Source organism: Oncorhynchus kisutch, linkage group LG17 (assembly GCF_002021735.2).
Source record: "Oncorhynchus kisutch isolate 150728-3 linkage group LG17, Okis_V2, whole genome shotgun sequence".
In the NCBI taxonomy this organism is placed as follows: Eukaryota; Metazoa; Chordata; class Actinopteri; order Salmoniformes; family Salmonidae; genus Oncorhynchus; species Oncorhynchus kisutch.
In genome coordinates this window covers 38,928,625-38,945,747 of record NC_034190.2, presented here as the reverse complement: position 1 = coordinate 38,945,747, position 17,123 = coordinate 38,928,625, and the positions used below count along the sequence as shown (strand labels likewise).

General features: G+C 42.8%; 1 protein-coding gene across 1 annotated transcript in view; it reads right to left on the bottom strand.

Moving 5' to 3' along the window:
• The window catches only part of LOC109907638 (nuclear factor of activated T-cells, cytoplasmic 1-like), a 63,823-nt gene that overhangs the window by 30,634 nt on the left and 16,066 nt on the right, over positions 1-17,123 (bottom strand). Inside the window, exon 7 of the mRNA XM_020505727.2 lies at positions 6,184-6,239. Within this exon, the coding sequence (XP_020361316.1) occupies positions 6,184-6,239 (56 nt within the window). The remainder of the gene's footprint in view (positions 1-6,183; positions 6,240-17,123) is intronic.

Below are 17,123 nucleotides of genomic sequence, written 5' to 3'. Positions count from 1 at the left end.
GGAAGGAGACTGACTGTTGGAAGAACAGGTATTTCTCAGCCTTGACCTACAGGTCATGCTCCAACAGGCGACCAAGCACTTTGCGCACCAGGGACACATGCTCGGCGCGTGTAGCGGAGTATATCAAAATGTCTTCAATATACACCACTACACCCTGCCCGTGCAGGTCCCTGAAAATCTTGTCTACAAAAGCTTGGAAGACTGATGGCGCATTCATCAACCCATACGGCATGACGAGGTACTCATAGTGCCTAGAGATGGTACTGAAAGCCGTCTTCCACTCGTCTCCCTCTCGGATACGCACCAGATTGTAAGCGTTCCTGAGATCTAGTTTGGTGAAGAAGCGTGCCACGTGCATTGACTCTATCGCTATGGCTATGAGCAGTAGCGGGTAACTATACCACTCCGTGATCTGATTTAGACCCCGGTAGACAAGCTAACCTGGATAGGCCCAGCACCACGGGAAACGCAGGAGAGTCAATAAGGAAAATACCTATTTTCTCTGTGTGACCCCCCTGATTCACCATGCCCAAAGGAGCGGTGACCTCCCTAATTAACCCTGACCCTAATGGTTGACTATCTAAGGCATGAATGGGGAAGGGCACATCCACGGGAACAATGGGGGTCCCTAAACTATGAGCTAACGCTCTATCAATGAAATTCCCAGCCGCACCTGAATCTAAGAGCGCCTTATGCATGGAATGCGGGGAAAACTCTGGAAAAGTGACAGACACAAACACATGTGCAACAGAGGACGTTGGGTGAGAATGGTGCCAGCTCACCTGGGGTGAGGCCAGAGCGCCCTGCCTGCTGCCTCGATTCCCAGAGGAACCAACCCGGCACTGACCAGCAGTGTGACCTCTGCAGCCACATGAGCGGAAACCCCCTCCGGTCTCCATGCGCACCGCCCCTCCCAGCTCCATGGGTATCGGAGAGGGGGTGCAGGAGGATGGAACCATCAGACCCCGATCTGGACGTCCGCGAGTAGCCAGCAGGTTGTCCAGCCGGATGGACAGGTCCACCAGCTGGTCGAAAGTGAGGTTGGTGTCTCAGCTGGCCAGCTCCCGACGGACGTCCTCGCCCAGACTGCAGCAGTAGTGGTCGATCAGGGCACTGTTGTTCCATCCCGCGCCGGCAGCCAGGGTTCTAAACTCCAGGGCAAAGTCCTGGGCGCTCCTCGTCTCCTGCCTCAGATGGTAGAGGCGCTCACCCGCCGCTCTGCCCTCGGGCAGGTTGTCGAAGACTGCCCGAAAACGGCAGGTGAACTCCTCAAAATGGTCCAACACCGCATCTCCCTCTCTCCACAAGGCGTTGGCCCACTCCAGGGCTTTCCTGGTGAGGCACAAGACGAGTGCGGACACCCTCTCATGGTCCAATCGAGCTGGGTGGACCATGGCCAGATAGAGGTTTAATTGAAGGAGTTGGCATCACTCCCGTCGTACTCCTGTGGCAAGGAGAGACGGATCCCACTGGGTTCAGGGGGGAAAGGGGCACTCAGGGGAGACCCCGGTTGTGCTGGTGGAGACACTGGAAGAACTCCCTGTCTCTCCCAGCGGTCCATTCTCTGGACAACGTGGTCCATAGTTGCACCAAGATGGTAAAGTATTACTGCATGCTCCTGGACCCGCTCATTCACCTCTATGGCCGGGGTACTTTCTCCTGCTGACTCCATAGAGGGTCGGAGATTCTGTAATGGGTGCGTGTATAGGTGGCAACGAACTTGGTATAAACGGAGTCGTTTAATAAAAGTTAACAAAACTCCAAAACAAAAATATAAAAATAATCAAAGTGGGTACAAAACTCGTCGCGCACCAACACATAACTTGCACAAACATACAATCAAACAATCTCCGACAAGGACATGAGGGGAAACAGAGGGTTAAATACACAACATGTAATTGATGGGATTGGAATCAGGTGTTAAGGAAGACAAGACAAAACCAATGGAAAATGAAAAATGGATCCGTGATGGCTAGAAGGTTGGTGACGTCGACTGCCGAACACCGCCTGAAGAAGGAGAGGGACCGACTTCGGCGGAAGTCGTGACATCTTGTACAAACTGTATAAAAAAGAAGAGGCGACTCCGGGATGCTGGCCTTCTAGGCAGAGCTGCAAGGAAAAAGCCATATCTCAGACTGGCCAATAAAAATAAAAGATTAAGATGGGCAAAAGAACACAGACACTGGAAAGAGGAACTCTGCCTAGAAGGCAAGCATCCCGGAGTCGCCTCTTCACTGTTGACATTGAGACTGGTGTTTTGCAGGTACTATTTAATGAAGCTGCCAGTTGAGGACTTGTGAGGTGTCTGTTTCTCAAACTAGACACTCTAATGTACTTGTCCTCCTGCTCAGTTGTGCACCGGGGCCTCCCACTCCTCTTTCTATTCTGGTTAGGGCCAGTTTGCGTTTTCTGTGAAGGGAGTAGTACACAGCATTGTACGTTTCTTGGTAATTTCTAGCATGGAATAGCCTTCATTTCTCAGAACAAGAATAGACTGACGAGTTTCAGGAGAAATGTATTTGTTTCTGTCCATTTTGAGCCTGTAATCGAACCCACAAATGCTGATGCCCCATATACTCAACTAGTCTAAAGAAGGCCAGTTGTATTGCTTCTTTAATCAGATCAACAGTTTTCAGCTGTTCTAACATAATTGCAAAAGGATTTTCTAATTATTAATTAGCCTTTTAATATGATACACTTGGATTAGCTAACACAACGTGCCATTGGAACACAGGAGTGATAGTTGCTGATAATGGGCCTCTGTATGCCTATGTAGATATTTCCAGCTACAATAGTCATTTAGAACATTAACAATGTCTACACTGTATTTCTGATCAATTTTATGTTATTTTAGTGGACAGAAAACATGCTTTTCTTTCAAAAAAGAAGGACATTTCTAAGTGACCCCAAACTTTTGAATGGTAGTGTATATAGATTCACTAATTAAAACGTTAATTTATCTTATGCTACACAAAGATGAATAACATGATTTTTTCTAAACAAATCCATTCTGTTACTGAAATGGTTATTCCAGTTTAGATGGTTTTGGTGACGTGTCAAACTCATTCCACGGAGAGCCGAGTGTCTGCTGGTTTTTGCTCCACCCTTGTACTTGATTGACGAATTAAGATCACTAATTAGTAAGGAACTCACCTGGTTGTCCAACTCTTAATTGAAAGGAAAAACCAAAAACCCGCAGACATTGGGCCCTCCGTGGAATGAGATTGACACCCCTGATTTAGGTAGTCTCATTCATTAGTCTTTTTTTTTATCCCTGGCAGTCTTTCTGAATGCAGATTGTAGGACCAGCTTGGCCAGCATCTGACCAGCATTGACCAGCATAGACCAGCATGGACCCCCTTGAAATGTATGCTAGTCTAAGCTGTTTTTTTCAGCAGGGTGTTTGAGCATGTGTCAGACATGTCAGACAGAGAGAGAGAGAGAGAGAGGGTGTGTGTGTGTGTGTGTGTGTGTGTGTGTGTGTGTGTATGTTTGTGTGTGTGTGTGTGTGTGTGTGTGTGTGTGTGTGTGTGTGTGTGTGTGTGTGTGTGTGTGTGTGTGTGTGTGTGTGTGTGTGTGTGTGTGTGTGTGTGTGTGTGTGTGTGTGTGTGTGTGTGTGTGTGTGCGTGTGTGCGTGCGTGTGTGTATGACCGTGCGTGTACTCACACGCTTGCATGTGTGTGTGTGTATGCATCTGTGTGTATGTATCAGTGGAGGCTCCTCAGAGGAGGAAGGGGAGGACCATCATCCTCAGTGAATTTCATAATGAAGGTCTACAGTAGCCTCAACAGCACTCTGTAGGGTAGCACCATGTTGTAACCGGAGCACAGCTAGCTTCCGGCCTCCTCTTGGTAAATTGACTTAATACAAAACGTAGGAGGCTCTTGGTTCTCACTCCCTTCCATAGACTTACACAGTAATTATGGCAACTTCTGGAAGACATCCTCTAACCTATCAGAGCTCTTGCAGCATGACATGTTGTCTACCCAATCAAAGGATCAGAGAATGAATCTAGTACTGAAAGCATGAGCTATAGCTAGCTAGCACTGCAGTGCATAAAATGTGGTAAGTAGTTGACTCAAAGAGAGAGAAAGACAATAGTTGAACAGTTTTCAACAAATTCATTTCTTAAAAAATGAAGGAGAAGGAAGAGAAAGAGAGAGAGAAAGATGGTCAATTTTTCACTTTCAGTTCACTTACTAGCAAATGCAGCTGGCTAGTTTAGTTACTCAAACACCCGCCTCAAACAAAGGGATGCTATGTTAGCTAGCTGGCTATGACTATCCAACACAACACTGGAACTCTTCCAAGTCCAAGGTAAGCTTCTGATTTTATTAATGTATTGCCACCGTGGTCTGCCGGTGTAACTGCTTACCGACTCTACACTGCAACGTTACTGCATGATCATAGCGGGTTAACTAACGTATTAGTTCTATTAGCTATTTTGACTAGGACGTTACTTTAGCTAATATGGGAACAACGATGTAGGCTGTGTGTAGCGGTTATGACATGGTTTATCTTGGAAAGGTTTTTTCGCAGGTAACATAGCTGATGTGTTGTTCATTGAAGTCCACAAACGAAGGGAAAGGTGAGAGGAGAGTGCATAGAGTTGAGAAGGAATACAGTGTGGCTGCTATGAAAGTTAACTTGTTTTATGTGTGATCGGGGGTGTATTCATTCCGCCAATTCTGTTGAAAAACGTTTCTTAAATGTAAGCAAAAACAACGGGATGTTTGTAAATGTTGGACTAATGATTATGTATTTTGTGTATATACTGTATGAGTGTGTGAGAGAGTGAGAAGAGAGAGAGAGAGAGGGGGAGAGAGAGAGAGAGAGAGTAAAAGGAAGTAAAAAGCACATGACATCCCATTTGGAGTTTGCCAAAAGGCACCTAAACATTCTCAGACCATAAGAAAGAAGATTCTCTGGTCTGATGAAACCAAGATTGAACTATTTGGCCTGAATGCCAAGCATCACGCCTGTAGGAAACCTGGCACCATCCCTACGGTGAAGCATGGTGGTGGCAGCATCATGCTATGGGGATGTTTTTCATTATCAGAGACAGTCAGCATCGAGAGAAAAATGAACGGAGCAAAGTACAGAGAGATCCTTGATGAAAACCTGCTCCAGAGCGCTCAGGACCTCAGACTGAGGCGAAGGTTCCCCTTCCAACAGGACAACGACCCTAAGCACACAGCCAAGAAAACGCAGAAGTGGCTTTGGGACAGGTCTTTGAATGTCCTTGAGTGGCCCAGCCATAGCCCGGACTTGAACACGATCGAACATCTCTGGAGAGACCTGAAAATAGCTGTGCAGCAACGCTCCCCATCCATCCTGACAGAGCTTGTGAGGATCTGCAGAGAAGAATGGGAGAAACTCCCCAAATACAGGTGTGCCAAGCTTGTAGCTTCATACCCAACTTCCGCACTTCTGAGTTTCTCCCATTCTTCACAGACGTGATGTTTGGCATTCAGGCCAAATAGTTCAATCTTGGTTTCATCAGACCAGAGAATCTTCTTTCTTATGGTCTCTCCAGAGATGTTCGATCGGATTCAAGTCCGGGCTATGGCTGGGCCACTCAAGGACATTCAAAGACTTGACCCGAAGCCACTTCTGCGTTGTCTCGGTTGTGTGCATAGAGTCGTTGTCCTGTTGAAAGGTGAACCTTCACCCCAGTCTGAGGTCCTGAGCACTCTGTAGCAGGTTTTCATCAAAGATCTCTCTGTACTTGACTCTAACCTAAGTGTATTTAAACTTCCGACTTCAACTATATACACACTCTAATCGCCTAGTCTCAGTCCCAGTCTCCCAGAAGAAAAGAGTACTCTGGGTGACTCCCCCGGCCCCTGGCCTACCTGCGGCAGCATCCAATCCCCCCCCCCCCGTACCAGACCAAGACAGCTATAGCACACCCTGTCAAACATACACTCCAACAAGGAAACACTGAACTCCTCAGAACCTTTTGAAATATTTTTGCTCAACACCGTTTCCCCAGGAGTATCCTTAATACAGAAAAGAAAATAATCTGAAGTGTGTCTACTGTACTGTCTTTTCCAGACACAGGTCATATGCTGGGTGTTTTAGAGAGAGTAACAGAGACTCAGCAGAGTGTCTTCCAACTAACACAAACATTGCTGTGAAATACCTATAAAAAATGCAGAATGTCTTGTTTATTGAACTTACAGACTTGCAGGAGTCCTTGTCAACCTTGGCCTCTGTCTCCCATAGGTGATGGCCATCTATAGAAGGGAGAGTAGAACAGAGAGGGTAAGCATGTGGAAAAATTATGTGACAAATTTGCCAGTATTCAGATTTGCAAAAATGAGTAACTACCGAAACTAGCTAGACTAACTCATGTAAATGTTGACATCATAAGTCATGATGTTGTGAATTATTTTATTATTAGCTCTGTCTGAGATCAGTGGTCTATTAAAAAGCTTCAACAGAACCAAGGCTATCACCAACATAAGTTGAGTCTGCCGATGAACTCATATCCTCAGTCTCAGTCTTGGCTAAACCACTTGGGCCAAGGGGGCCGTTCTGATGCACCTCTGAGACCCGAGTCATAGGCCATACCAAAGGGATCTCTGACGTCTTTGGTCGATGAGAGAAACGCTGAATTCATTCCTTTGTGGAATCCCATACTGCATGACCAATTGTGACTGTGGGCTTGTTAATGAGGTTATAAAATGGGGATTCCGATAACCAATGGGCTGTGAATGACTGGAAAGTGAAGCCTTGGCATTAAGTTTCTCTCCCAAACACACCGTTTTAAATAGCTCATATTCAAATATCGGTGCTTTTGTCATGCTCATTAAAGTATTATTAAATGTTTTACTTGTTTTATATTCTGTTAATGAAACTTCTTTTAACACTCAACTTGTCGAAAACAAATAGGCTTTCCCATCAGGCAATAAAATAGTGCATCACAGCTGTTGGAAACATGGGTCCTAAAAAAGCTCCTATTTTGCTATTCTTCTATGAGACGTCAACATAAAGTCATTTTCACACAGTTTATAAGAAACAGTGTAACCACTGCACTATTTTCTCTTACACCAATGACTCGTTAACAAAGCCTGAAATAGAAATGAAATCACATAAAAAATGTCCTTAAACTTTCTCAGAAGTGCCTTTGTAACAATTCTGGTCATGTAATATATTATAAAAATAAAGAAAACTGTATGGAATATGGGGAAAAATGCACCAAATTATTTTTCAATCTTCAACATAGAAATAGTGCCAAAAACTATTTACTGAAACTTGTTGCAAATGACGGAGCGGAGTCACCCATGATTCACCTAATTTATATTTTGAAAGAGTAAGCAAAGTACTTTAAGCATATGTCTTCGTTTCAGTCTCCTCAATCTCCTCTAACCGAAGCTAATTGTATGGATTTTCTCCTATTAATAATGTAAAATGAACAGCTGTACAGAAAGACTCATGTGAAGGACAAATTACAGAGGAGGAACTTCTTGATGCAATTAAAGCCTTTAAGGCTGGGAAAACTCCAGGGCTGGATGGCATACCAGTTGAGGTATACCAAACTTGTTTTGATATACTCAGAGGACCGTTATTAGCATGCTTTAACCACTCCTATGTAAATGGTAGATTATCAGACACTCAATAAGAAGGTCTGATTTCATTATTACTGAAACAGGATACAAGTGGGAAATATAAAGATCTTAGTCCATTAAATAATTGGAGGTCCCTTACACTTCAGTGATGTGATACAAAAATACTTGCAAAAGATATTGCGCATATAATTAAAAAGGTATTGTCGGACATTATTCATTCTAATCAGACAGGTTTTTTACATGGAGAATACATTGGAGATAATATAAGGCAAGTACTGGAAACAATAGAATACTATGAAAAATCTGGGAAACAAGGCCTGCTATTCATAGCTGACATTGAAAAGGCTTTTGATCAAATACAACTGGAGTTTATATATAAATGCCTGGAACATTTCAATTTTTGAGAATCTCTTATAAAATGGGTTAAAATCATGTATAGTAACCCTAGGTGTAAAATAGTAAAGAATGGCTAATTCTCAGAAAGTTTTAAACTGTCAAAAGACGTAAAACAAGGTTGTCCACTATTGGCAAATCTATTTATTATGGCCATCAAAATGTTAGCTATTAAAATCAGATTGAACAATAATATCAAGGGATTAGAAATCTAGGGCTTTCAAATAAAAGGTTTCATTGTATGCTGATGATTAATGTTTCTTTTAAATCCACAACTTGGATCCCTCCACAGCCTCATAGAGTATCTAGATCATTTTTCTAACCTCTCTGGATTGCAAGCAAATTATGATAAGTGTACTATATAATGTATTGGATCCCCCACCCGTAGCACTCGCTCCAGCAGGTATATTTCACTGGTCACCCCCAAAGCCAACTCCTCCTTTAGCCGCCTTTTCTTCCAGTTCTCTTCTGCCAATGACTGGAATGAATTGCAAAAATCACTGAAGCTGGAGACTCATATCTCCCTCACTAACTTTAAGAATCAGCTGTCAGAGCAGCTTACAGATCATTGCATCTGTACATAGCCCATTCTGTAAATAGCCCACCCAATCTACCTCATCCCCATATTGTTATTTATTTATTTTGCTCCTTTGCACCCCAGTATCTCTACTTGCACATTTATCTTCTGCACATCTAATACTCCAGTGTTTAATTGCTATATTGTAATTATTTTGCCACTATGGCCTATTTATTGCCTTACCTCCCTAATCCTACTTCATTTGCACACACTGTATATAGACCTTTTCTATTGTGTTATTGACTGTATGTTTGTTTATTCCATGTGTAACTCTGTGTTGTTTGTGTCGCACTGCTTTGCTTTATCTTGGCCAGGTCGCAGTTGGTTAAATAAAGGTGAAATCAAAAAATCACAAAAAATAAAACTTTTACATTACCGTGTAGTGTACCAATAAAATAGTCTGATGGTGATGTGGATATACTCGGTATAAATATCCCGAAATAATTCAACGATCTCACTCCAATACATTTTTATAGAAAGTTAACAAAAATAGATAATATCTTGATAGCATGGAAAGGAAAATACCTGCCTATTTGTGGAAAAATCTCCCTGATTAACTCTTTAGTCATATCCCAGTTTACCTATCTGCTTATGGTCTTGCCTATACCTGGAAAACCGTTTTTTTAATGATATGAGAAAAAAATATTACATTTCATTTGGAACAGCTAGCCAAACAAAATTAAACGGGCCTATTTATATAATGAATATGAATTTGGAGGGCAGAAATGATAAAATATTACATCATTAGATCTCTTACTAAAGGCTTCAGTCATACAAAAGTTATACTTACATCCAAACTGGTTCTCTAGCAAATTAGTAAAAATGTCGCACCCAATGTTCAAGTTTTCCCTTTATTCAGATTACAACCTCTCACGTTCAGTTATTTGAAAAGGAAATCATCTAACAAATAGCGCTATTTTAAAACAAGTCATAGAAAGTTGGTTGCAATTTCAATTTAATCCACCAGAAAAGACAACAAATATTGTGGTTAAACTCAAATATATGAATTGATTAAAAAAACTATATTTTAAATTTTTTAAAGGTATAATCTTCACAAATGATATCATAAACAGGACTGGTGGAGTTATGTCACACATGCAGCTAACAAAAACAGTTGTAAATGTCTGCTCTACCCAAAATTACAACCATCTATAGTGTAATAACTAGCAAGTTAGTGCTAGTTTGACCACCAAAGGGAATATTTGAAAAGCATTTGATAGCCTTCCATATTGTTATTACCAGAGACGGGGTGGGCAAGCGGGAGACCGGGGTTCAATTCCCCGCCGATGGGGAGGAATGAGTAGGCTGTCCTCGTAATAAATCATTTGTTCTTAACTGATTCCATATGTGTTATTTCATAGTTGTGATGTCTTCAATAGTTGTGATTCTACAATGTAGAGTAAAATAAAGAAAATTCCTGGAATGAGCAGGTGTGTCCAAACTTTTGACTGATAATTGCTTAATTAATTTGAATAATATTGTGGTGTTTCTATTCCAAGAAAAACGGAAAACCCTCTTGGTTTCTGTTAGGATGGAACAGAAAATATGGCGCTGTACAACGTGACGGTCGGCAGTACAGTACTGGGCAATTTAGCTAAAGAATCCCTGTGTCGTGCGTACCGGACTGGAGTCAGGGATTCAATTCCCCGTCGGGGAGGAAGGAGTAGGCTGTCCTTGTAAATAAGAATTTGTTCTTAAATGGCTTGCCTAGTTAAATAAAGGTTACACTAAGAGCATAACATTTCTACACCCTAATTGTATAATTGTAGTCTAACCAATACCCAAACGGAGATTCAGTGAAAATAAAAATCTCATTGATTTATCACGATCAGTCCCCATGCTTGTCTCAGAAACCAAAAGCCCCTTTATGGGTCTCCCGGTGGTGGCCAGCATGGGTATCGAACCTGCATCTGTAGCATCTGTGGCATTTTGCACTGTTGGAGCCCCCATCCACTCCGGAGCCCCCATCCACAAAGTATCAAAATACAGAGAGGTGTTGGTAAAGGTATATTGTCCTGCTAATAGCCCATAATGGGCTATTATAATACTGTACATGGTGTCCAGGTCAGGATAGCCAAAACATTTCTTTATTAAAGACAGAAAGAATGTGGGTACTTATTTATTTTGATCCAAAGCCATGAATGAGTGAGTCACTCAGTTTTATGTAGGTGCCGAGGCTATATGACTACGCCATCAACTTGATAATATATAACGATATTTTGGAGGTTATTTCATTTAAAAAAGTGAGCGATTGTAATCTGAATGAAGGCCAAAATAATATTTGTATTGGGCCAAAACATTTATTTCTGTTTTTAGAGGGAGAGAAACGCTGGGCCAATTATGCGCCACCCTATGGAACTCCCAATCACGGTCGGATGTGATACATAATAGTAATACGTTTTGTTGTATTATTTGTTTAGTCTTTTCTGGTGGATTAAACTGAAACTGCAACCAATCACGGCCGGTTGTGACACAGCCAACCTAACTAAGAAATACATTTGAAGATAGAATTCTCCCCCTTCCCTGCTTCTAGGCAAGTCTATTGTCCAACTACCTGCTAATAACCATAATGGCGCTGTACAACATGACCATGTGTGTTTGAAAGAGTATTTTCCAGTTAAGCAACAATTTGTTTACCTTCATTAGACAACTTTTTTCAATAATTCTGTAATTCAGTGATGTTTATTCCCATAGTAATTCGCTAACTAAATAAACATTGGCATTTTGAAAGAGTATTTTTATCATTATTTTATTAACGAAAGCATGAAAGATGCCATTATTAGTTCCATTGTTTTAGTTTGAATGTGCAGACTGGCACTAAGAACAGCGGGAACGTTTCCCTAGCCATTATTAGTGCAATGTCCCTTAAAGTGTTGCTCTGTGCTACACAGTGGGGCGGGGTGGGGGTCCGCCCCCTCCCCCTTCCTCCTCCTCCCTTCCCCATGGGCTAGGTCCATCTTCTGTGCACGGCTCTGCGGCCCATCCCGTGCCCTCGTGCCTTGAATCTCACTCGCTTTCAGTGGATACAACTGGAGAACTGCAAGGCAATCCCATTGTGCTGTATATATTTTTATGTATATAATTTAAAAAATGTGTTTATAATGTGTATATTTATGTTGTATCATACAGTGCATATTTGAAAAAGAGACATACTGTAGGTCGCAATATGTGTTTCCTGTTCAAATAAAGGTTACAAAAAATGTCAGAGGGGAAAAACAGTGTTCGTTGTTTGCAGTAACACTTTGTTGTTGTAATGTTTTAAACGCACGTGGCAGTTTTCCCATTAAGGATTACAACTCCACAGATAGAAACACTCTTGATTATGTCTATATTATGACAGATGTTATTTTGAAGGCTGTCTGGTCTTATAAAGTGAGACAGAGGTAAACACAGACACAGGCATTGGAGCAGACAGCCCATTGCAGATAGGGCATCCTTGGTTTGGGTCTGCTTAGGCTGTGATGTGGCAGAGACTGAAGCTGGCACTGACTGATAGCTCCCAATGCCTCCCATTATGTCTGGAGACTAGAGGCAGGAGGGGCCCTCTCCACGTCCACCTCCACTCTCTCCCTCTCTGGGAACCACTCCAAAAGGGAAACCTTAGATGGCTACGCAAAAAGTAAACACGTTTTTCAGATCTCCCCTCTCATTTCCTATCTACCTTTTTTTTCAATTTCGTGATATCCAATTAGTAATTAGTCTTGTACCATTGCTTACAGACCCGGGAAAGGTGAACGTCAAAAGGGTCATGCGTCCTCCAAAACACAACCCTGCCAAGCCACATGGCTTCTGAAACACTGCGTGCTTAGCCCGGAAGCCAGCCGCACCAATGTGTCGGAGGAAACACCATCCAACTGGTGACTGATGTCAGCTTACCGGCGACTGGGGGTCAGCTTGCAGGCGCCTGGCCCGCCACAGGCTAGAGCGCTGTGGGACAAGGAAATCTCAGCCGGCCAAACCCTCCCCTAACCCGGACGACACTGAGCCAATTGTGCACCACCTCATGGGTCTCCCGGACCGCTGCACCACTCTGGAGGCCCTCGTCTTCCCTTTTCTTATCTCTCTCTCTTTCGCTATTGTATAATATTTTTTTTATGCAGAAGCAAAACATTTAATTGAGCAATTTGTTGTTGCCCCTCTGCCTGAAAAAGTGTCTATAGGCATCACATGTGTGGGATACCTTTAACCTTTACTTTGATGGCAAGAGGCGTTGTGCAGAGTGTACTGGGGAACTGATAGCCACCGAATGTTCCATTGGGCCTGAGCAACATCTGCACAATGCCTCTCACCATCAAAAACCCTTGGTAACAGTACCAACCAGACCACTCCCTCACTTCAACAAACCCTGGTCTACAGGAGTAATGACCTCTCATATGGCAGACATAACACAAGTTAGCCAATAGACACAACACTGGTGGTGTACTACACTGTTATGGCAGCCAGCGTGGATTTGAATGAAGTAGTATACAATACAGCTACTTGTCATGCAGAGTTTATAAAGGGAATCAAACAGCTCCTTGTGCTCTTTAATTGAAGTGGGGTGGAGTAAACTCTAGTGCCCGAAGCCAAACAGCAGGGTGGCGTATACCCAAAGCTCTCATAACTTACAGTAAATCTAAACACATGCGCTACCCAGGCCCATGTGGCATGGTGAAAGAGAACCCTTGTCCTGGTTCTGATGACTGTAACTTCTTCCTTCCAGTGCTACCCCCAGAACACGTGGATTGTGGGTATTGCATGCAAGCATGCTGTCGCAGGGAAGGGCGTTAATTGAGGCAAGCCAGCTCTTCAAACTGCTTCAATCAATTGCAGCTGGAGGGGATACTGTATTTGCTATAGTGAAGTTCACTACTCAATACAACACACTGTCTGTCTTCTACATTACAATATATCACTTTACACTCTATGCCACCATGAATTCCTAAAAAATATGTCTCTTGTTTTCCTCAAATATGAACTGTATGCTGTAATTTATAAAAACATAAACTCCCTGTTTATGTGCATATAATTGATTTGTTTATGAAAACAGCAATTGTTCTCTGAAATGTTGAGGCTGGCCAAACCGCTGAACAGTTTCAAAGTGAAGTCATTGTTCTGAGAATGCAATTAATTAAATCCAGAAGCACTGACCAGATAAGTAACACAGAGCACCCCTCCCACTGAGTGTAGGCTAATCATTACTCTGAGGAAGACAGATGGTTATGCCACGGTAACTCCCGCTCCCCCTCTCCTGTGCTCGACGTCGCCAGTTGTCTCATCATTACGCACATCTGCCACCATCATTACGTGCACCTGCACCTCATGACACTCACCTGGACTCCATCATCTTCCTGATTACCTAGCCTATATCTGTCATTCTCCTTGGTTCTTTCCTCAGGTGTTATTGACTCTGTTTCTGTTTCATGTCTGTACGTTTTTCGTGTTTCTTGTTTTGCACTATGTTCTATTTATTATTACATTTTCACTCCCTGTACTTGCTTCCCGACTCCCGATTATTAGCGTACACGTTACAGAATAACGCCTCACCAAGGGGAAGGAACCGGGATTTATTTTTTTACTGGTGATGCTGGTCCAAGTGCCACTGAAGAAGCAACCAGGGATGCCTCAGCTGGCGCGACAGGTTCTCAAGCCTCAGCCGGCTTGTCAGGCTCCCACATGCCTCAGCCGGCTCTACAGGTTCCCGTGCCTCAGCAGAAGCGACCGGCCCTTTTCTGGTCGTAGGGACCATCCCTCTGGTCGGTGTCGTCCGGCGGCTAGAGCCACGTGTCAGGGAGGGGGTACTGTCACGTTTACTCCCACTCCCCCTCTCCAGAGCTCGACGTCACCAGTTGTCTCATCATTACGCACACCTGCCACCATCATTACGGACACCTGTACCTCATGACACTCATCTGGACTCCCTTCCTGATTACCTCCCCTATATCTATCACTCCTCTTAGTTATTTCCTCAGGTGTTATTGACTCTGTTTCATGTCTGTGTGTTGCTTGTTTTGTATTATGTTCTATTTATTATTAAATTTGCACCCTCCTTGCTTTCCGACTCCTGATTATTAGCGTACACGTTACAGGTTAGCTATACTTTTCTCAGGTAATTCCAGACACCATCTGGCAAGGTTCTTGCAGTTTGATAACCCTCACAGAATTCAATTTGGAGGTCCTTGATCATACTGTAGACATAGACGGCACCTCTGGCCAAGAACAACCATGCCTGTATGGGTCTGTTGCTGTTCCAGGGCAGGTCTGTACAGTACCTGGTTAGACTGACTGTCCTCATTGACTCTGACTGACAGGGAGACGGTGAACTTTGGGTCATGTGTCACAAAGTAGTCAGTCGATTCAGGCAGGGGAAACTGGTGAAACTGAAGTCCAGTGGGTCTCTGTCTGACACAGTGAGTATTTCTCCATGGTTGCTCCAGCCTGCCTGCAGTAGACCAGGCAGCCATCCAGTCAGCCAGGCCCAGATGTGAAAGCACTCTTTTTATGAGCGACTTTCTCACCATGTCTGACTTTTCTGCTAGGAGGATTCCCTCACAGCTTCTTTGCTCTCAGCCATAACTCATGGGTGCTAGGAAATACCGTGCAGACATAGACACACGCCATGCAAATACTCTTACTGTGGTGTGAACACAAGCACGCAACTTGACACACAACTCCACATGCTTTAAAAAAGTTTTTATGATTTTGAAAAGGGTAATATTATTCTGCATTATTTATGGTCCTCAATAAAATGTCAGAAGTGCAAATGATTCTGGTGACTATCCTTAATCTATCAAACAAAATCCATCTCTATTTTTAGACATTTACATAATGTTGTGTTTTGAGTCAACAAACTTCAGCTGCCAAAATCTATTTGAAAACCAATTCAGGGGCAAAACCTTGAGAAAGTGACTAAACGATTAATAATTTCCCCAAGCGGTACTGAGGCTAATCAAAGAGTCCATCTCTGGGCAGGCTGAGGCTGGAGAGAAGCAATGTCAGATTGAAGCAGTTTCAGATTACAGCCTGACTTCTGGGAGCTCTGAGGGCTGTTAGTCTCATTTCCTATAAAGGCTCTCCATGCTCTACGCCAGTGCTATTCAAACTTTTCAGCGGGGACCCCCATTTCTTGGGACCCCACCCCAAATCTAATGACACTCGGTAAAAAATCGGTAAATTGACCTTTTTACATCAACAAATAACCTTCAACTAATCTCTTATTAAAATGAAAAGAAACCAATGAATACATTTACTCAATAAAAGTGTATTTTTCAAATGATCTTTCTTAAAGATGTTTGTATATTGTCCCATACAATAAACCCCGCCCCCCCGACTTTGATTACTACTGATCTACACTGTAACCACAGTTAAAATGATGTTATCTTTTGTCCCTCTAACTGTGCTGAGACAGAGTGGACAGGCAGCTCCGAGGCAGGACTGTGTCTGCATAATGAGCTGCAGTTTTTATTATGGGGCTGGAGTGGTTCTGAGATGCAGGTAAATGTCAGTGGGCCTCTCTACAGGGACATTATTCCTTAATAAAACTCTTTTGTTTGCAAAGGAAAAATAAATCTGGCAAATAACTTTTCTGACAATTTTTCTCAACAATAGAAAAAAAGAGTTTCAGTCAATATTGGCTAGTTATTCTCTACAGTAGGAGCCTCAAAATTCTGGGTGTTGTTTATTTGAATATTCATAGGATATTGGTAAAATGGGTAAACCCTCTGTGGCAGGATTCATGAGAAGGATCGTTAAACATTACAATTAAAACAATTTAAAAGAACAAGCACTACAATTTAAAATACTACTTGAGTATAAGTCTAAAAGTGTTTGGTTTTAAAGTATCAAAAGTAATTACTAAAGTATACTTAAGTATGAAAATGTGAAAGTAAAAGTATAAATCATTTAAAATTCCTTATATTAAGCAAAGCAGACCCCACCATTTTCTTGTTTTTAAAATGTATGGATAGCCAGGGGCACACAACCCAAAAATCCAAGCAAATCAAATGTAATCTGTCACATGTGCTGAATGCAGTTTTAAGAAAAAGAAGTGTTAAGTAAAAAATAGATAAGTAAAAAACAACAGATAATTAAAGAGCAGCAGTAAAATAACAGTAGCGAGGCTATATACAGGGGGTACTAGTACAGAGTCAATGTGCTGGGGCACAGGTTAGTCGAGGTAATTGAGGTAATATGTACCTGTAGGTAGAGTTAAAGTGATAATAAACAGCGAGCAGCAAAAGCGTAAAAAAGGGGAGGATCAATGCAAATAGTCTGGGTATTTGATTAGCCATTTGATTAGCTGTTCAGGAGTCTTATGTCTGACGCTCCGGTACCGCTTGCCGTGCGGTAGTTTGGCAATTTTAAGGGCCTTCCTCTGACATCGCCTGATATAGAGGTACTGGATGGCAGGAAGCTTGGCCCCTTCCAATGATGTACTGGGCCGTACGCTCTACCCTCTGACACAGTGAGTGCAGTGTAGTGCCTTGCGGTCGGAGGCCGAGCAGTTGCTCTACCAGGCAGTGATGCAACCAGTCTCGATGGTGCAGCTGTATAACCTTTTGAGGCTCTGAGGACCCATGCCAAATCTTTTCAGTCCCATC